Source organism: Aphanomyces astaci (assembly GCF_000520075.1).
Source record: "Aphanomyces astaci strain APO3 unplaced genomic scaffold supercont1.10, whole genome shotgun sequence".
Lineage (NCBI taxonomy): Eukaryota > Oomycota > Saprolegniomycetes > Saprolegniales > Verrucalvaceae > Aphanomyces > Aphanomyces astaci.
The window spans coordinates 1392487-1412506 of NW_009798273.1; the positions used below are offsets into that span (position 1 = coordinate 1392487).

Here is a 20020-nt window from a genome sequence, read left to right on the forward strand (position 1 = left end):
AATCCATCGCAATATTACTGTAATATATGGAGTATGTAGAACTGTAGTAATTAATAACATTAAATTTCAAAAATATTGTTGAAAACAATCACTTTTTGCCTTTCATCCTTGTATGCACCCTACTAAGTTACAGTAGTAATCGTCAAATGGTACAATTTATCCGGATGGCGCCTTTACACTGTACGTGATGGCGACGACAGGGAGCTCGACCACTTCTGCACTCGCACGACGATGGGCAACTCACAAGGAAAAGCTACGCAAACTACCGACAAAGCCAAACCATCGGCCACGCAACTCGTGTCTGCCGGCGGCCCGCCGGCCGCCGCGGCGCCGGCACCTCCATCCCTCACGGCTTCCTCTGGCGCCAGTTCTGCACCAGTAGACGATATGGGCACGCAGTGGAAGGTATGTTACTTCATCAAACGTTCCATGTCATCACCACTATGTAGCTGTTCAACGATCTGGAGAACCGCGAAGAGGCGGCGGCATTCGGCCTTCAGCGGTTCTTGCAAGCACTCCACGACCACATGCCGGCCACGGATGCGTCAAAGCCCGAGCGCAGTTTGGACGACTTCTTATCGGACGCCACGACCAAGATCAACATCACCGACATGTACAAGGGCGTCCACCTTGACGACACGCTCACCCTCCAAGTACTGTACCCGCTCCGTCCCCATACTTGTATGTCTCACGTGTTTGCATTAGAATATGCTGGATCTAATCGACAGTTATAAGCGCCAAGCCAAGCTACACAAGGAATACGTGATGCAATTGCTCCGCCAAGCCGCATCACTTTTCCAATCGTACCAAAACCTGCACTTGATCAACGTGGCCCCAGCCAAGCACATTACAATTGTTGGGTATGACATATATATATATCATAAAGAAAGACAATATCTCTCTTTAGTCTATATGCATAATATATATATATATATATTTAGTGGAGGGTCTATATATAATAAATATATATATATATATATATATATATATATATATTTAGTGGAGGGTCTATATATAATAAATATATATATATATATATATATATATATATATATTTAGTGGAGGGTCTATATAATATATATATATATATTTAGCCCCTCCACTAAAATTAGATATTGTCTTTCTTTTACCCCAAAATTTTGACTTTTTCTGCTATTTCGCCAAACCTATCGATCGGGTTCTTTGTACTGAAGTTTTCATCTATGTAACGTCCTATGGTGATTGTAATCACACTAATATAATCCACACACTAATTATATGAGTATATGCTAACGTCGGTTTCCTGCAATCGGATTGGCTAAATCCTTCTTCCGATGAGTCTTGTGTACGTTTATTTGGTTGTGTCGATTCGTTTATTCCCCATGTCGTTAAAGTTTAGAATAAACATAAACAATATGAAATTTTCGTCGGTTGCTATTGTCCGTTTCGCCGAAATTTGAACGTAACAGCTGATTCGAGAATCGATTTGACAAGTCAGATTTTAAGCTTCTTCCATGTATTGGATACAAATATATACGTGTTTACTTGGGGCATCATGGATTGGTTCAAATAGATAAAAAAAATATAATTTGATTGGCTACATCATTCTAAAGTTCATTGGCCAAACTCGAGTCGATTCTACTGGGACGTCGAAATTGGACAATACTATGTTGAATATTATACATATCTTTATGTGGATTAGTTAACCTAAACATCACGTGGTGGTGGTGGGTTAAGGTGTTATTTTGGGCATTTTGTAGCGATTTACATGGACAATTGGACGATTTGCTGCTGATTTTAAGGGAAAACGGCGTCCCGTCGGCCGAGAATCCGTACGTGTTCAATGGGGACTTCGTCGATCGAGGCAAATCGAGCGTCGAAGTGTGTTTGGTGCTGTTTGGGTTTGCCATTTTGTACCCCCACGCTGTATTTTTGAACCGCGGCAACCACGAAGACCGCGCTGTCACACAAAAGTTTGGGTTTCAAAAGGTATATATATATATATATATATATATATTTTATTGATTGGGTACGAATGTCGAAACCTCATTCAATCGAGACCAAAACCCAGATCACGAATCAATCCGATTGGTCACTCTAAATTTTCTTCTCGCTGATTGGCTACATCCTTTTTTCTCCTTTGTTTACTTCGCGCTTTCTGCGGAATAGGGAAATCTACTGGAATTTCGAGGCAAGATTCGTGTGATCGGTGTTACGAATCGCGCAGAATTGGAATTTTTTATTGCCCTGAAATATGGACTTGTTAGCTTTGTCAAGGATCAATTTGTGTCAGATTTTTAGTTTAATCAATGTATGATATGCTTGTTTAAAAATGTATATTTTGGTTGGCCCAAAGTATAATGATCGATGATTGGTTCAAATTTCCAAATACTGTAATTTAATTGGCTAGGAGTTCATTCTAAAATACATTTATTTGATTTGATCATTCTACTTGAAAGTACAAATTTCAATGATTTTGACAATAGCAAATTTATAATACAATGAACCGACCGTTGAATGAATATGACTGGATCTGGTGGTTTGTCGTTTGATGGGACTTTTCTTTGCTTGAATATATCCTACAAACGATTATATTGGATGATATATATATATATATTATCCCATCATACACAATGATACATCAGATGAATTTGCACAAGAATAAATCGGATTATATATATTTGTACGACAAATTCAAGCAAAAACAAAGAGCAATTATATATATATATCGACACAATATCAAAAGAAACTCACTCGTGGCTGGTGATGGTAGGAATGCATCGAAAAGTACGACGACGAAGTGTTTAGTTTGTTTTGCCATTGCTTTCGGTACCTCCCGGTATGTCAAGTACATATCCACGCGTCCATTGCATATCTCTGATCCGTCTGTATATATATATATATAATATTCCGTAGCTTGGCACCGTGCTCCAAGACCGCCGCGTGCTAATTCTGCATGGGGGGGTGCCACGCCAAAACGTGAAATTACACGATTTGCTCGACATTCCGCGCTTTGAATTCGACGGGCTACGCCACACCAACAAGTACATGAAGGCGACTCCCCGCTTGACCAGGCGAGACAAAAATATGCAAATCATCAGCGACATCGTGTGGAGCGACCCGCGGGTCCAGCCTGGCTTCGACGAGAGTCCGCGCGGCGCCGGCATCGACTTTGGTCCAGACATCACGAAGCGGTTCATGCAGACGAATCGATTGGCGCTGATTGTGCGCTCCCACGAGTGTGCGCCATTGGGGTACGCGTACCCGTATGGCGAAAAGGGTAGGCTTTTCCCTTGTGTGTTGTCATATAAAAGCTTTCACCTTGGGAGTTGTATATCATATATGTATTATGTCGTTCAAATATATAGATCGTGTTGAATAATCAATGTAGAAACCTATGTAATAGGTTCTTTTCGTGGTTTTGAGTGCTTTGTATATTAACGAGAAACGTCGGACGATCTCTGTTACACCCGTGGGTTTAAGTTGCTACTGTGTTTGATTCTGTGTTGCCACGTAATACACTTGGATTTTGTATGGAACGGTGTTGTTTATTCACCCAACTGTTTGTGTGGATGTGGCGGCTTGGTTACAAATATAAAGGGCACGTATTTTGATGTTGATGTTTCCAATAATATTATATTGTCAAATCCGTTCCAATTTTGGACTTGCGATTAGAATCGAATATGATTTGGCAAATATACTATTTGAAAATGTCCTAACCAATCAACCTTCACCTACGAGAAATGTCAACCAATCATGGATTAGTATAGTTAACCGTTAATCGAACTCACAACTCGATATTCTCGACTCTGTTGCCAAATACTTCGATATGGGAGACCCCGATTGCGAGTTTAATCGTTGCTACTAGTATGTGTTTGTCATCATGTTGGGATTTGTATAGCGGGCATGCTAGTAACATTGTTCTCCGCGTCCAACTACACCAAAGCCAGCAACATGGGCGCCATCATGCACATCCCAAGCGGTGTAAACCTTCCGCCTTCATTTGCCCAGTACCGGGCGTCGGCTTCCGATCATGACTTTGTCGGGTCCAATCTCGACGGCCTCTACAGTGTCATTTTGGACTCGCGCGAACTGCTGCTGTCGGCGTTTGAAGCAGCAGACGTGGATGGACGAGGACTCGTGTCTGCGCAAGTGTGGCAGCAACTCATGGAATCGACCTTGCACATGGCGGTGGACTGGGCGGCGCTGCAGCCGCTCGTCACGTCCGTCGAAAAGGATGGGAGTGTGGCGTACGTGGCCTTCTTGGATCGGTACCAAGCTTCGGCGTCGATGGCGGCTGCTGGAGGTACTAGTAGTACTAGACTGCTACTAGCTTGGTCCCCAAATTCGAGTGTATCCATCGCCCTATGAGAAATGGGGGGCGAGTTGTTAGTGTGAATGTATGTATGCAGTAGGATGACGTTTGAAAGAGTATTTTGACGCTGTAGTACAGTAGTCAAATCATTATTTATTTATAAATATCTGATATGTTTATTATAGACATATTTCTACATGAAAGAATTATTCTAATTATTTTTTCTTTAGTCGTAGTAGTACTACTAGTATATTGAGGTTGGGATAATTTGATATATAATATATATGTAGGCGACAAAGCAGCAATGAACAACTTGTACCGACACCGCGAACGCCTTGAGATGCTATTCCATACAATTGACAAGGACGGCAATGGCGTGATTACTATGGACGAGTTTCAAGCCGCTCTGGATGTGCTCAACCAGCATTTGCCGCGAGATATGCTGCCATTTGAGCACCCCAGTCAGCTCATGTCGGTGCTCGACTTTACCAAGGACAATGCAATCAACATCAACGAGTTCCTAGAAAGCTTTCGCCTCCACGCTAACCTGACGGTAAAAAACCACACGCCCTTTGTCACATGGGGAATATGTGACATGGGGGATATGCGACATGTAGACAGCGGCCAAATGGCGCCGCGCCAAGAACAAGCTCAAGGCCATGCACCACCTCGGGATGCTCAAAACAGTCGAAGCGCCATGCTTGTTGGTGCTGGACGTACCGCCGCCGCCGGCCGACGACCCTGTCACGGCTACCGCCTAAACAACTCCGATATATACTAGTAATACTAGTAACTACTACTGTATCCAATGCACTCGACGTGAAATCAATGGAACTACATATGTTTGCACAGTAACTTGCAAAAAAAATCCCCAGATCGAAGGTTTTCACCGAGTCTTTTAGGAGTATTACTACGAAGGAATTTAGGAGTAGCTAGCTAGCTCTACACTATACCGTCGTCGTATATGACGATGCTCTCTTTCTGCTCTCATACAATCATATGATCGATTCAGATAATATTATTAATATATTGTCGATTTGATACAAATTTGGGGAGAGGGTGCAATCGAATCAACCAAACCGATCCACAATCGATCTGATTGGTTGAATTTCATTGAGATGGTTTTGATTGGCTAATAATTTTGAGCTCATCTGAGGTAGCCAATCAAATCGATTTAAATTTCAACACCACAACACAATGAAATTTCACTCGAAAGCACAACAACTGGTTGAGGTGATTATCAAGTCCCTCGTATAGCAGTATGTACATACACTGTACTATTAATAGTTTTATTCCCAGTCAACCCAGTGCAAATGTATGTTACTAAGTACATTTACGACCTAGTAGTAAGTACTATTAATAGTATATAGTATGGTTTTGTAAATATCAATAGTATTATGTGTACTGTACTACGCATAACACTACTGAAATTCATGTGAACGGTACACAGGCCTCTTGGCGGTCGATTGGATGTGTGTTGATTTTTGGATATATTAATATTTCGAGCAGTAAACACATCGACTGGGTTGTACTCATGAGAATGGTTGATTAGTACGAAGCTAGCTAGCTATTGTTGGTGCTACAGGTTCTTGGCATATCTATCGAGGATGGCGCGGAGCTCGTCCTCGATCAAGTGATCGAGCCATCGAAAGAACAGCTTCTCTTCCCGCGCACCCAACGGGCGTCCCTGTAGATGATGATACTTGGGGGTAGTTGTCGGCTTAAACACTTGCTGGGCATCTGCGTGGAAGCCTTGGCAGAGCTGCTCCCATGACGGCAGACTCTCGACATGATGTCGGGGGCTGGTGAAGCATGTCGGGCTCATCGGTACAGAGGACGCCGGGATATCAAACGGATCGAGCGATGCCCAAAACCCCAGGGGTGACTTGAGGCTGTCGAATTCATGGTGATCTTCCTGGTTCAAAGGATTCGGTGGCGCTGTCGTGATGATGCGAAGCGCCGCGGGAGAGGCGGCGGCCACTGGAACGTTGTTATTACTGCTCACTCTATAGTAGTAGTAGGATTGTTAGATCCTATATAGCAACACAACTCGAACCCACGTACGAGGTAGTACTAGTAGTAGTACTAGGAAGCGTACTAGGATACACTTGATCGACGACGATGGGTGGCGGCACCGGGTGCAGCTCCAAAGCATGGGTCATGGCCACATGTACGAGGTTCTCGAGGGTAGAGGGCGTGTCCATGTCATCTCGACACATGATTCTGGCCAAATCGTACAGCAATACCCTACGGCGCACCCCCTTTTCAACCAATAATCCCGCCACTCGGAGGTTTCTATTGCATACAACCACGTTTTTCATATGAATCAATAATATAATATATATTGCAATAAAAATAAATCGCATGGTTTGTCTAATCAATATTGAATATCACGGTGGAGTTGTGATTGGTTGAAAATACTTGACCTTTCGAGCCAATCAAAGCCACTCAAAAATGGATTAGCCAATAATGTTGATGATTTGTGATTCGATTCGACGGGGTCTGGAAATTCGTATCGAATATACCACAATACTCCTCATCATATATATGTATGTATGCCAGGATAACACATGTAGCATTATGATCAAATTGGATACGTCGAAACTCGAACTGGCTCTGCATTGACCAATCAAAACCCACAACAGAAATCAAGTAGCCAATCAAACGCAATCTTGAACAATATCGAAATGAAATATATTCGTGTGAACGGACGGTGACGACACAAATGGTGCAGTACACCAAAATAAAAATCGACCGATCGAGTTGGAAAGCAGCACAACTATATATATATATATATATATATATCCAAATGTTGGCTTCTAAACGCAATCATATATTTATTGGACAAAATGTGCCCACTCTAGAATAACGTACCTTCGACAAGCCGGTCGCAATGGCACATGAGTTAGCACGTTTTGAATCTCGAGCTCGACGTTCAGGTTCAGAATGTACTGCCTGTCGACATCGCTCAGCGGCACCTACATATATATATATACGTACACCAAGTGTTAAATAGATACTATAACTACTCCGTTCTCAAGTACGAAAGCCTGAATACCAAGCTTTCAAATGTTATTGAAATCCTTTCAATTTGTCAAAAATAAATTGATAAGATAAAGTTGGAATTGAAATCAGAGGTATTACTTTATAGTAGTCCTACTTTAGTACCTTGAGCTGGGGCCAATTGTACCAGCACCAGTCGCACCACGCAATCTACAATCACATGGTCAAGTACTAGTAGTAGTACTACCGAAACGCTAGTAGTACTAGGCCATACCTCGATGGTGTCGGGGATGCTGTACCCGTGATCGATCGGAATGAGCTCGTGCTCGGCTTTGCCGTCCGGCAGCCGCCGACGTCGCACCAGGAGATTTCCATCGTTTCTATCTGTGTTGACCAATCTATTCAAGTAATATTAACAATCAAAGTGGAATGTCAAATATATAATATTTTATTATATATATTTATATAGTTACCGCATGTCCAAGAGGACTATTTTGTGGACTTGGTGCGGTGTAAACAGACTCGGTGACAGATCGCTGGCCACGTCGTCGTGTCGCACAAATTCCTACAGATATATTTTAATATATATATATATATATATATACAACTGTACCTGCAAACTGCCCATCTTGTACACGACGTTGCCACTGTCGCTGTTTTTAAACGCTAACAAGGCAGCATTAAAGTACAAGTCTCACGTAACCGAAAAATATGGCGGCACAAGGTATATATATATATATATAATATATATATATATATAGAAAAAATATTTTTCCGTACCAGGGTGTTTGATTTCTGCCAACGTCGTAGCAGGAACGCTGGCAAAATGATCCTACCAATGAATGTAAGATCAAGTTGGAAAATACATATTCCAACTCTCTTATGTCTGCTAACTCGTTCAATTCTTGCCATATATATGCTAGTGGAATATTATATATATATATATACCTTGTCAAGCAAGAAAGCAGCCACTTCCCGCTCACATGCTTCGCCACTCAGCACGCCCTTGCGAAAACCCGCTTCCCCCAGCGACCCCACGAAGCCCCGTGGGTTACACGGACCGAAAGGCTCTTCGTTCTGAGGCTTGAAGCACACGATTTTGCGCTGCGCTGGGTCTTTTAGGAAGTATGTGCCGCCGGTGCCATCCATGGCCAGTTCAGGGGTAAAGCCCAAAGCTAGTCCTGTGGAATACATACAGCAACGTGATATTAAGTTTCACGGGTATTTACATCAGAATATTCGGGTAGACAAGGAAATAACGACCCCATTGCTTGTTGTATAGGAATTCAATAGGAATATAAAACCTATTGAGGCAGAATAGATACAACCTCCACGTGTTCGGCGGGTATATATATAGAATTATATAGAATATACATATATGTATACATATATATTTAAGGACAGATAGCAGCTTATATAGTGTAGGGATATATATTTATACCTATACGGCTATACAGCAGCATATGTACGTGCAGTATAGTGCACAGATATATCAACTACTAGTCGAAATTATATTCATATCAACATGCATTCATACATATGTAGATATATAAATATATTTTTTCACTGGTTGGTACAGAGGGATTCATATTGTGGCCATAGCGTCTTATACATTGATGACCTTGCATTGCCAAGTGGGCGGCCTTCATGATGGACCGTGGAAACACGTGGTTGCCGTAGGGATGGATCGTGAACATGTTGGCGCGATTCTGGCGGCCGTTTGCCGACAGCACAAGGTCCACTACGACCTTGTCTGCATAGAGTCCGCACTGCACCAAGTTGCGCGGGTTGGCGAGCTCCGTGCCCTTGTAGTACAGTTGCTGCGCTGCCGTGGGGATGCCGAACATGGCTTGCAGGCGGTCCTTCATGTCTTTGACGCATGCCCAAGGCTTCATCACCAGCTTGATCTGTGAGAAGAGCCCAGCATCATGACTCCCTTGTCCCGATGGTGGACGGAGAGAGAGAGAGACGTACCTTGCGTTCCCGGGGATCGTTCATGCGATGCATCTGGACAAACACGCTCACGCTGCCAAGGTCACCGCTGTCAAACCCTCCTGGGTCCGAATGCCTATAGTCGTGACACGCGTCAGTGGTTGCCATGCTGTGGTCTCTAGCGGAAGTACCATGCATCGTTTGTCGGTGCCTTCAACTGAGCCACGCGCATGACGATGCGAGGATTCAAGGCTGAGACGGGAGTGAGGCGGTGATTGCGCGATTTCTGTTGCTTGGACTCGACCGCACACCGCCACGTGAGCGTTTTCTTGTGGATAGACAATTACGGGTCCCGGAAATATCACAATGGGTAGGGGGGGTACCTAAAACAGATCAGAGTGATGGTATTTGAAGAGTGCTGGTCTGAATGACACTAAACACCTACAGTAAACCAACACCTACACCCTCGATGATTGGTTTAAATTAGTCGTTAGTTCTATTTGATTGGCTAGAACTACACAAATATACGTATTTATCAAATTGACAGTGGTCAAATTCATACTCCGGAGTACAATTATGAACGGCTCGTCTTAGTCGTGAGTTGCCATTTCAGTTAGCTCAGGTGTAGTTTCAGTGGGCCGAAACCACATCACCGTGCCACTTTCAGTACTCCCCCTCGATGATTGGTTTAAATTAGTCGTTAACTCTATTTGATTGGCTAGAACTACATGAAATATACGTATTCATCAAATTGACAGTGATCAAATCCATATAATTATATGAACGGCTCGTCTTAGTCGTCAGTTGCCATTTCACAATGCGCCAAAACCATCACTGTGCCCTCGTGGTATCGGCCATACAGTAGTACCTTGTACTTCGTATATTCTGAATTATATCCTGGCTTAAACTGAGGTTACAACCTATAGAAGTATTTTGGTTCAACTGGTGAAAGTAGTACACAGATATATATACTTCGAAATATATTAATAGTATTATTGCAAGGAAGATGGGCGAAGATAGATATATGTTTTGGAACAAGCTGCGACGAGGTGACAGTCTCGACCTCTCAAGAACCTCCCCGACGGCTCTTTCGTTCGCCTTTTCCTTGACATGGTTCGATTCTCCTCGATCGTCATGATGGTGGGGGGGGTCATGACGGCAGCGTCGTCTGCTCGTTGCGGCCAGCGTTGCTCCAGAACGAGCGAGTGTCCTGTGGGGCTGACCTGCTACAGCCCCGAACGCACTCTGCTTCGCGACGGCACGTGCCGCGTGGTGCTGGACGAGAACGCCAAATGCGACCCCATGCCGTCGGCATGGCCCTGCAAGCCGATTTTCGACCGCCCACGAGGTGACGCTTGCATTCTGGGGCACGATGGCCACCACCACTGCTATCGCCTTGAAGAGTAGTTGCAATCTATTTTATCGGGGTTAAATTCTACCGTTTAATAGATCGACCGACTCGCTAAAGTACTACGTAGTACTAGTATTCAAGTATATCGTTAGTTTAGGGTGTGTCTGGTAACCGGAAATATTGCAATATTCAGCCCCAAAACCCCATTTTGGGGCCGAATTCAACAAATCTGATCAATTTTGAAACATGTCTTGTTCGAAGAGTTTTAACCCAAATCCAATAATTCCAAGTGGGATTTACTCGTTAAAGAGGTTCAAAACGCCATATTACAAAGTAGACCTTTTACCTCCATTTTGAAAATGGCATTTTGGTTAAGGGTTCGTCTGGTAACCGGAAATATTGCAATATTCAGGCCCAAAGCGCCATTTTAGGGCCGAATTCAACAAATCTGATCAAAATTGAAACATGTCTTGCTGGAAGCAAATCCAATAATTCCACGTGGGATTTACAGTACTCGTTGAAGAAGTCCAAAACGCCATATTACAAAATGGACCTTTTACCTCCATTTTGAAAATGGCATTTTGGGCTAATCCCATTTTTCAAGAAAATGGAAAAATATTTTTGAAATGTTACCAGACGATCCCATTTTGCGAGAAAATGGAATATTATTTTTGAAATGTTACCAGACGCACCCTTACATAAGCTGTGTCACAACACGAACTGCCTGCATATATATGTCGACAGATGCAGTAAGTACTACGGATCTCAAGTGATTTCAACTCGCAGCCTTGGCCACTGCTTTGCATTTTCGTCCCCAGTAGTAACTAGTGTGCTTCCTTTCAACCTGTTTTGTCCTTGGACCATCACATCTACAACACGCACATGTGAACGAAATACGGAATAAGAACTACGTATTGGTACATTTCAAACATTTTCTTGCCGGTTTGACCTACCTCCGCCTCTGAGGATGGTCATATATAACATATATATACTGTACACCCTTGACATATAAGGACATAAGACCACATGTAACCAATTGACTTGGCTAGCTGACCTTTTGTGTTGTACGTATGGTTAAGATAACAATCGCATTGCCGTGTATAGATAGTTCTAGCAAACTACTACCGGTATACATACGTACCTGGTATACATATGCACAGTTCTCACACATTTGCCAAAAGTTAGTTGTGCTCCGTCGAAACCTAATATTAAGGGCCCGCCTGGCAACCAGCTCAACCATAGCCACCCTCAAGGCCGATGCTACAACTATATGTGCTCCAACAGCGCCTTCGACGACGCCGACGATGGATCATGGTTGCGTACATGGCATACCACTATTCAGCCTACCTGCTGAAGACATCCAAACGCGTCTCTGTCTTGACTGGGGCCATGTGGGTGTCTGAAATGCTCGAAGGCAACGAGGATGCCTTCATCAAAACCTTTCGATATGCGTGCAACTTTCGCGCGCAATCAAATTTCAGCGACATGACAGTTTCATCATGTGGATCCAGACGGTTTCTCAAACAATGTTTTTTGGTATTTTGGTCAAAAAGTGCTAAATCTCAAAACCCATTTATGGCATAATTTTTTGACATGGTATCCAGAGGAGCCCTTAACCCAAATCCCAATAATTCCAAGTGGGATTAAGAGGTTTAAAACGCCATAATTATTCCAAAATGGACCTTTTACCTCCATTTTGAAAATGGCATTTTGTCAAAAAATGGTATAATATTTTTGAAATATTACCAGACAGGCTCTTAACACAAAACTGTACTTTTTGTACTGTTATGTGACGCTGGTTACTGTAGTTTCAAACGCTGCCGTAGTACGTATATCGACAGACTCGTACTACCTATTACTACTATGTAGTGTAACAAGCACTCTGCCCATTGCTTTGGACGTCCAGTACTTGTTGTTACTATACCAGCATGCCGTCGTGTGTGTCGTACATGATATATAAATGTACACATGTTTACACTCGTAGGTCGTCGTCTAACTCAATTTGCCCAGTTGCGCCTTCTTCTGCATCGAGTTGAGGGCTAAGAAGACGCCGGCGTCGACCACTTTGAGGATCGTGTACGCGCCCCCGACGATCGCAAAGAAGGATGTGAAGAACCGGAACAGCGGCACGTGGTACGGACGCAGCTCGATCACAAGGGGCGCCACGTCATAGGTCACGACGGCTGCGGGCACATCTCCCGACGCGTTGTACTGGTTGGACGTCACCGAAAACTCGTACTCGCGGGACCGCATGTCGAGCAAAAAATTAGAGTCGTCTATGCGGTCGACCCCGACAATCTATTTATGTGTGTCATATGGGGTTAGTTGAAACGAAATGGATGATGGATGTATATATATATATATATATATATATATATATATTAACAAACAACGTTACGATCGATTCAAACGAGATTCACGTGGCAGAGTTTCATTGGTGGAAAATACAAATACAAGTATGGTGGACACGACATCCTCGATTTATATGTATTTGGATAAACCAGATACAATTCATAGCATACAAATATATCCCACTATAATTGATCAAATTCATAGCAAAAGGGCGGCGCTATTGAAACAAGGTCAAAGGACATATCGAAAAAAAAACTATAAGACTATAAATTTCACACTATATATAAGCCATGGTCGTTAGCCATTGGCTTTGGACGACAAGGAATACGACGACAAACTAAAGGGAAAATGGTGTGTGACGACGTTTTTGTCCTTACCTTAATATAGTGTTCGATCGTAATATTAATATTTTGGGCGTGGAATTTTTTCTTATCAAGGGGGTACTGTGTCGCAACGAGCCCATGGGAGGCAAGGCGGTGCTCGGCAGATTTGAACTGTCCAAATGAGAAATGGTTGACCTAGATATTCATATCTTTTAGAGCCCAGGAATGTACTTATAAATCACAATATATATATATATATATATCGTACGTGGTGACTCGTGTTGATATGTGACAGATCAAACGAAGTGTCGGGGGCGGCCGCTTTGAATGACAACTTACCCGGCACACGCTGCACGGACAGCGCGCCAGACACTTCGCAGCCTTCATTTGCATCATCGTCCGAGTCATCCGTGGCCAAAAGACCCAATTGAGTGCCAAAATCAGGCAGCACTTCTTCGGCCAAGTCCCCGTCGGGATTTAACCGCCGGTAAAACAAGTCGAGAAATAGCAACAGAGATTCGGGATTGCGAGGTCCGTTGTAAATGTATCGAGTGAACGTTCTGCCAAACATGTAAATCTACCCAGAGTCATGGTCATTGGTGTCCTCACAGCAATTGGGTTGTTTTACCCAAAATATGATAATATTTTTGTCTCACAGTCAGTATATAATATATATATATATATATATATATATACTAATTAGTACGATCGAGAGGTGAAATCAAACCAGGGGCTAAAAACGAGGTGAAACCAAGTATTATATGTCCTATGGCGATTGGTTGAAGCAACCGCCGAACAATCGCCGGACCTTCGAAATTTTATATAAAACGAAGTTGAAGAGGTATATGACTGCAATCCATCAATCAATCTTTTTAGCCAATCATATCGCAACCTTCATTCTTTGTAGCCAATCATACTCGTTTGCTCGATTCGTTGGCGATTTCATCAATCCCCCAAAATAGGCAAATTTGGCTGAAAAGAACAATAATAATATTATTATTTGTTTTCAAAGCCTCGATTTTTATTGTGTTCATCCCAAACTAACATTTTCGATATCATATCTATGCGATTGAAAGACCCATATGGTTTGCATTTAAATAAAATTCAAACCCACACTGATATGCAATATATATATCATACGATCGAAAGAAAAAAATAGATTTTTGCAGAAAGCTACAAAACAATGCCAATCTCTGTGAATAGTTAGGGACAACGTGTACCATCATGGAAGGGAACGCCATGATACGAGCCCGACGACAGAGTTGCACCGAGTTGTCCTGGGTACAGTCGACGCGAGCCATGGTCACGCGCTCGGCGTACTCGGGGTGATCCTGCAGTTGCAACGCCGTAGCTTCCCATACGGGTAGAAGCGCCTGCGAGTACGGACACCACGGCGCGTAGTAGTTGACGAGGACGAGGTCGTACTTGGTCATGTACTCGTCGAACGTGGTCGTGTCCAGGAGCGGCGTGATCGTCTCGCCGGCGTGGAGGACGTGGCCGACGTTCCCCCACGCGGCGACTGCTTCGGCCATGAACACTTCCTTGTGTCGTGCGAGAGTCCTGGTGACAGGTATGAGATGTAACGTGAGATATGACGTCAGGATGGTGGAGGAGGGGAGAAGTACAGTACCCGTCTGGGGTCTGGACGAGGGAAATGCGCTGAATGTGGCGCGTGATGTTGGTGAACTGGAGCCCGAGGTGGTCGCTCAAGTCGATGGACAAATGCCGGCACGGAATCGCGGGAATCGACACGTTGAAGTTGATCCGCAACAGATCTTCTTGATGGGAGTCCAATACGACGCTCGACACGAAGCTCGACGACGAGTACGCGTACCCAATGTACTCGGCCACGATTAGGTACGTCATGACCACGATCGTGAGCAGCGTGAAGATGCCCGACGACACGGAGGTCGTCTGCAAGTCTTCCGGCACTTTCCTAATGCATGTTCAGACGAGCCATGAACGGAAAGACACGGAGTCCGCCCCGTACCGGAACAAGTCGAACGCTGGCGCCATGACACAATAATGTGGGGCGAAACTCGTGGTTGTAATTCTACGAACTTCGAAATTTGTCGAAATTCGAAGGCAACTGTGTTCAAGTTGTCGTGGGCCGTTTTCACGCTGCCACGTCATTTGAATATCGACATCCGGCAAGGCCATGCTCTTAAAACGAGGGAAAAATATCTGAAACTGCTAAGTAACTGCTGGTTCCCCAAGTCCACAGGTCCATAGGTCTTGTCCGTAGTACTATTACTACTAGGTTAATAATACTATAATATTAATTATAGTACTAGTATACTGTAGTTGCTCATCGTCCCCTTCATACTACTCGGAGTATTAATAGTAGACATTTATGTACAAAAGTTGTTTGAACAAGCAATCACACATGCAAGGTTACGTCTAATTTAAGCCACGGGTCGTCCCGCATACTCGTCATATGCCTTTCCAACCCAAATCACAATCCATCTATAGCCACTATTTTACAAATCACAATCCATCTATAGCCATTTTACATTTCCACCACCACGACGATGGTTCCGATGACTGATCGTACTCGTGGCGTGATGAATGGCGCGGTGGCGTACGTGATCTGGGGCCTCTGTCCGGTCTACTGGAAGCTCCTTGCGACGGTCCCTGCCATCCAGTTGATTGCGCACCGCATCGGGTGGTCGGTGCCGCTGCTGGTGCTGATGCTGTCCCTGCGGGGGGAGCTCCATGTCGTCGCCGCCGCCGTCCAAAACAGACGCACCATGGCCACGTATGCTCTGTCCGCGTCTCTCTTGGGGGTCAGCTACTTCGTCTGTGTGTGGGCCGTGAACGCCGGCTTCATCGTGGACGTGAGTCTCGGCATGTACATCAACCCGCTCGTGAGCGTGCTGCTGGGCGTGTTCTTCTGCAAAGAGACCCTCAATACCGTGCAGTGGCTGGCCATGGTGCTCGCGGCGGCGGGAATGCTCGCCATGGCCATCGACTACGGCAAGTTTCCGTGGATCGCGTTCACGATTGCTTTGGACTTTGGCTTGTACGGGCTAGTGCAGAAGAAGGCGCCGCTGGGGGCGCTGCCAGGTGTAACCATCGAGTTCGTGCTGCTCAGTGTACCGCTGGTCGTGTACTTGTTGGTCGTGGACCAGCAGGGCGACGGGGCCTTCGGGCACACGGGCGCGGCCCAAGACTGGCTCATGGCGGGGCTCGGAGCCACCACGGTGGTGCCCCAAGTGATGTTTGCCGCGTCGGCACAATCGATTCCGTTGAGCATTTTGGGCATTTTGCAGTTTCTGGGCCCGACCATCTCGGTGCTGCTGGGGGTGTTGGTGTATGACGAAGCGTTTGGCACTGTCAAAGCCCTGTCGTTTGGCCTCGTCTGGCTCGGTCTGATTTTGTTCACGACGCAGTCTGTACGATCCCCAAAGGTGGAACAACCGATATCGTTGGAACTAGTGGTCGTGTCATCGGTGCGACTATCCGCTGCGGAGTATATCGCGGCAGTAGACGACAAGTCCGTAGAGTCGCATTCTGCTTTGAATGTAGTGTAATGTTACGAGTGTCTCTAATGCAGCTAATACAAGTTCACATGATTTGATATTGGTTGTTAGTTTCGGACATGTACATGCAGCGACGGCTAATTGAAACTTGAGATCTTGACTTCCACAGGGTAGGTTCCCCGAGAAACCCCAATGAGGTATCTCAAGAGGCAAAGCAATATATCTTGTGCAATACGACTCTTATTATGTTCATATGCCACTCAAGACCAATTGGTAGTTCTTCGTCAGGATTGTTAACGATGCATAAGAGTCGGGATCTATCTTAAATTATTTAAATATTCAGGAATATCTAAAGTTTTATCGGGATCTAGCGTTGCATTTTACCTGCCTAGACTACATTCACCACCAGTTCAGTCGAACGGCTGGCTTCAGTATCGATTGGGTACATCATGGCGGAAGGTGGGGTAGTTATTGCCACCCACTGCATCAATTCAACTCCTTTCATTTGGTGATAGCTCTGTGACGTGAACAAGATCAGACCGAGCCAGACGAGGCCAAACGACAGGGCTTTGACAGTGCCAAACGCTTCGTCATACACCAACACCCCCAGCAGCACCGAGATGGTCGGGCCCAGAAACTGCAAAATGCCCAAAATGCTCAACGGAATCGATTGTGCCGACGCGGCAAACATCACTTGGGGCACCACCGTGGTGGCTCCGAGCCCCGCCATGAGCCAGTCGTGGGCCGCGCCCGTGTGCCCGAAGGCCCCGTCGCCCTGCTGGTCCACGACCAACAAGTACACGACCAGCGGTACACTGAGCAGCACGAACTCGATGGTTACACCTGGCAGCGCCCCCAGCGGCGCCTTCTTCTGCACTAGCCCGTACAAGCCAAAGTCCAAAGCAATCGTGAACGCGATCCACGGAAACTTGCCGTAGTCGATGGCCATGGCGAGCATTCCCGCCGCCGCGAGCACCATGGCCAGCCACTGCACGGTATTGAGGGTCTCTTTGCAGAAGAACACGCCCAGCAGCACGCTCACGAGCGGGTTGATGTACATGCCGAGACTCACGTCCACGATGAAGCCGGCGTTCACGGCCCACACACAGACGAAGTAGCTGACCCCCAAGAGAGACGCGGACAGAGCATACGTGGCCATGGTGCGTCTGTTTTGGACGGCGGCGGCGACGACATGGAGCTCCCCCCGCAGGGACAGCATCAGCACCAGCAGCGGCACCGACCACCCGATGCGGTGCGCAATCAACTGGATGGCAGGGACCGTCGCAAGGAGCTTCCAGTAGACCGGACAGAGGCCCCAGATCACGTACGCCACCGCGCCATTCATCACGCCACGAGTTCGATCAGTCATCGACGTAAGTTGTAAAGTATAGCGTGCCGTCAAGCATTTTTTTGCAGTTTCATTGAAAGAACGCAGAATGGTGCGGCGGTTTCTTCGTTCTGCCAAATGACCACTCAAATCTAAAAATAGATGTTGCCGTTTCGAAGTTGTGAAAGGCGGTGGTCAGCTTGGTTGATTTGCTATTAATAACTATCTGCGGGAAGTCATGATGGCCGTGGGACTGCTCAGATAAAGTACAATAGTTGCAAATTGAATGAAGACAATCATCAACGTATAACCTTCGTGGGATGTTGAGCTTCCAATCCATATTCTGTACACTCCTAAAGTTAACGTTTAAAACGCTGAAGCAAGTCGCACTATGTACTAATACATTGATTATCATTCATTCATTGCACAAAGCATTAGCTCATGACTACTTGTTTATCCATGTCAACAGCGACCCAGCAACAACCACTTGAAGGGGTCATTATTGATACGTATTGAAGTCAATATAGTATGTACCGAGTCTGTACTTCTGCCGTAGTTGTCCAATCCCCATGATTGTGTGAAGTATCGACAAGACGATGGGTGACGAGTTCTACTACGTTACATATCGTTAGTACTATGTACTACATACACTATTCTATGTGAACTACATTTGTACTATTACTACATACTAACTACTACACGCTTTTGTACACGGTTTGCGTGGACGCAGTCGAGAGCAGCGACACTTGGGTCTTTCGCCGCATCTCTTGTTGATGCTTGAAGTAGCTTTGCACGGAAAAGATCGCCAGTGCAATCCACAGCAGGACAAACCCGACAAAGTTGACGGTCGAGAACGGTTCGTGGTACACAAACACTGCCAAACACACTTGAATGGTCGGCGTGATATACCGTAGCACGCCCGTGAGTGTGAGCGGAATGCGCAGCACCGCATACCCGAACGAGACCAGCGACGACGTGGCCATGATGCCAGCTCCGAAGAGAAGCTCATTCTTGCCCATAGTTCCATGGCCGAACGAGCCAACTCCCCGGCTTTCAGCGTACAGGAGGTAGGCGACCGCCGGTACAAACAACGCGCCCGTTTCGAGCACCACGCCTTGCAGAGACGGCAGCGTGGCTTTCTTCTTGAAGAGGCCATATATGCCTTCGGTGGTTGCGAGCGCAAACGAAATCCACGGCACGACGCCATACCCAATGGACACGACGACGACGCCGACAGCGGCCAGACCAATCGCGAACCATTGCCACGGTCGCAGGTGTTCGCGTAGCACGACCACACCCAAAAGCACCGTGACCAACGGCAAGATGTAGTTGCCCAGACTGGCTTGCACGACAAAGCCAGAGTTAACCGCCCACACGAACAGCGCCCAGTTCGCTCCGATAAAGTACGCGGCCGTGCCGTGCAGTTGAAGGTTGGACCATGTGAGCGCGTTCTGGCGAAAGTCCTGCCACTGCGTCGCCACAACAATCACGAACACAATCAAGAACGACCACACGATGCGGTGCATGACCAGTTGGTCTGGCGGCACGTCGGCCAGGAGCCGCCAGTACAAGGGTGAGAAGCCCCAGATGCAGTATGCCAGCAGTGCCGCGCAGATGCCGTTGCGCATGGGTAGGATGAGAGTGCCGACGGTGGCGAAAATGGGAATGAATCGGAGGACCCGCCATGGAAGTTTGCGATGATGTGAACTTGTTTAAAGGCCGGACTGTGGACTGTGGGTCGATGATCGGGTTCTGCGGTATCCTATGTCATGTAAAGTGGAACCTAGCTATGGTTAGGGAAATATACACTAGAATAACAGATTTGACCTCGCCGTCCAGCCGACAGGTGACAAAAAATCACCCCAATGCATGGCTCTCGACTCCAACGAAATAGTACAGTACTAGTACTAGTACTACCGGTAGTATACATTACTGTACTGGTATACTGTACAGTAC

General features: G+C 45.7%; 6 protein-coding genes across 10 annotated transcripts; 2 read left to right on the top strand and 4 right to left on the bottom strand.

The window, feature by feature from the left end:
* The first annotated feature begins 168 nt into the window (after positions 1–168).
* H257_05612 (hypothetical protein) lies at positions 169–5165 on the top strand. The gene is made up of 9 exons (XM_009830541.1): positions 169–405; positions 450–653; positions 706–860; positions 1740–1968; positions 2753–2818; positions 2896–3259; positions 3881–4285; positions 4585–4847; positions 4912–5165. The coding sequence occupies exons 1-9, from the start codon at positions 232–234 to the stop codon at positions 5053–5055; spliced, it is 2004 nt and encodes a 667-aa protein (XP_009828843.1). The 5' UTR covers positions 169–231; the 3' UTR covers positions 5056–5165.
* Positions 5166–5816: 651 nt separating this feature from the next.
* H257_05613 (hypothetical protein) lies at positions 5817–9578 on the bottom strand. Of its 4 annotated transcripts, none has more exons than XM_009830543.1 (12): positions 9421–9578; positions 9272–9365; positions 8919–9204; positions 8246–8478; positions 8078–8129; positions 7911–7963; positions 7771–7862; positions 7572–7695; positions 7463–7507; positions 7169–7272; positions 6359–6541; positions 5817–6300 (listed from the first exon to the last, which is right to left on the bottom strand). In XM_009830543.1, the coding sequence occupies exons 1-12, from the start codon at positions 9459–9461 to the stop codon at positions 5874–5876; spliced, it is 1734 nt and encodes a 577-aa protein (XP_009828845.1). In that variant the 5' UTR covers positions 9462–9578; the 3' UTR covers positions 5817–5873. The 4 variants fall into 4 exon arrangements, with proteins under 4 accessions (XP_009828845.1, XP_009828844.1, XP_009828846.1 ...); XM_009830542.1 differs by having other exon boundaries at positions 6359–6589; XM_009830544.1 differs by having other exon boundaries at positions 5817–6589.
* A 2939-nt stretch (positions 9579–12517) lies between these two features.
* On the bottom strand, positions 12518–15297 carry H257_05614. Of its 2 annotated transcripts, XM_009830546.1 has the most exons (6): positions 15246–15297; positions 14886–15191; positions 14476–14815; positions 13524–13832; positions 13310–13450; positions 12518–12878 (listed from the first exon to the last, which is right to left on the bottom strand). In XM_009830546.1, exons 1-6 carry the CDS (start codon positions 15269–15271, stop codon positions 12573–12575), a joined length of 1428 nt encoding a protein of 475 aa, XP_009828848.1. In that variant the 5' UTR covers positions 15272–15297; the 3' UTR covers positions 12518–12572. The 2 variants fall into 2 exon arrangements, with proteins under 2 accessions (XP_009828848.1, XP_009828849.1); XM_009830547.1 differs by lacking the exon at positions 12518–12878 and having other exon boundaries at positions 13182–13450.
* Positions 15298–15727: 430 nt separating this feature from the next.
* H257_05615 (protein RarD) lies at positions 15728–16835 on the top strand. The gene has a single exon (XM_009830548.1). It carries the CDS (start codon positions 15787–15789, stop codon positions 16786–16788), a length of 1002 nt encoding a protein of 333 aa, XP_009828850.1. The 5' UTR covers positions 15728–15786; the 3' UTR covers positions 16789–16835.
* A 290-nt stretch (positions 16836–17125) lies between these two features.
* H257_05616 (protein RarD) lies at positions 17126–18106 on the bottom strand (the record flags this gene model as incomplete). Its single annotated transcript, XM_009830549.1, has 1 exon — positions 17126–18106. One exon carries the CDS (start codon positions 18104–18106, stop codon positions 17126–17128), a length of 981 nt encoding a protein of 326 aa, XP_009828851.1.
* A 558-nt stretch (positions 18107–18664) lies between these two features.
* Positions 18665–19692, bottom strand: H257_05617 (protein RarD; the record flags this gene model as incomplete). Its single annotated transcript, XM_009830550.1, has 1 exon — positions 18665–19692. The coding sequence occupies one exon, from the start codon at positions 19690–19692 to the stop codon at positions 18760–18762; it is 933 nt and encodes a 310-aa protein (XP_009828852.1). The 3' UTR covers positions 18665–18759.
* Between the last annotated feature and the right edge of the window lie 328 nt (positions 19693–20020).

Coding starts and splice junctions, on each gene's coding strand:
- H257_05612 (XM_009830541.1), top strand. CDS start 232: ATGGGCAACTCACAAGGAAAAGCTACGCAAACTACCGACAAAGCCAAA. Junction 406..449: donor ATATGGGCACGCAGTGGAAG/GTATGTTACTTC, acceptor ACCACTATGTAG/CTGTTCAACGATCTGGAGAA. Junction 861..1,739: donor AAGCACATTACAATTGTTGG/GTATGACATATA, acceptor GGCATTTTGTAG/CGATTTACATGGACAATTGG.
- H257_05613 (XM_009830542.1), bottom strand. CDS start 9,461: ATGCGCGTGGCTCAGTTGAAGGCACCGACAAACGATGCATG. Junction 9,205..9,271: donor ACGATCCCCGGGAACGCAAG/GTACGTCTCTCT, acceptor CTCTTCTCACAG/ATCAAGCTGGTGATGAAGCC. Junction 7,863..7,910: donor ACAAGATGGGCAGTTTGCAG/GTACAGTTGTAT, acceptor ATATATCTGTAG/GAATTTGTGCGACACGACGA.
- H257_05614 (XM_009830546.1), bottom strand. CDS start 15,271: ATGGCGCCAGCGTTCGACTTGTTCCG. Junction 14,816..14,885: donor CTCGTCCAGACCCCAGACGG/GTACTGTACTTC, acceptor ACCTGTCACCAG/GACTCTCGCACGACACAAGG. Junction 12,879..13,309: donor CGATCGAACACTATATTAAG/GTAAGGACAAAA, acceptor ACACATAAATAG/ATTGTCGGGGTCGACCGCAT.
- H257_05615 (XM_009830548.1), top strand. CDS start 15,787: ATGGTTCCGATGACTGATCGTACTCGTGGCGTGATGAATGGCGCGGTG.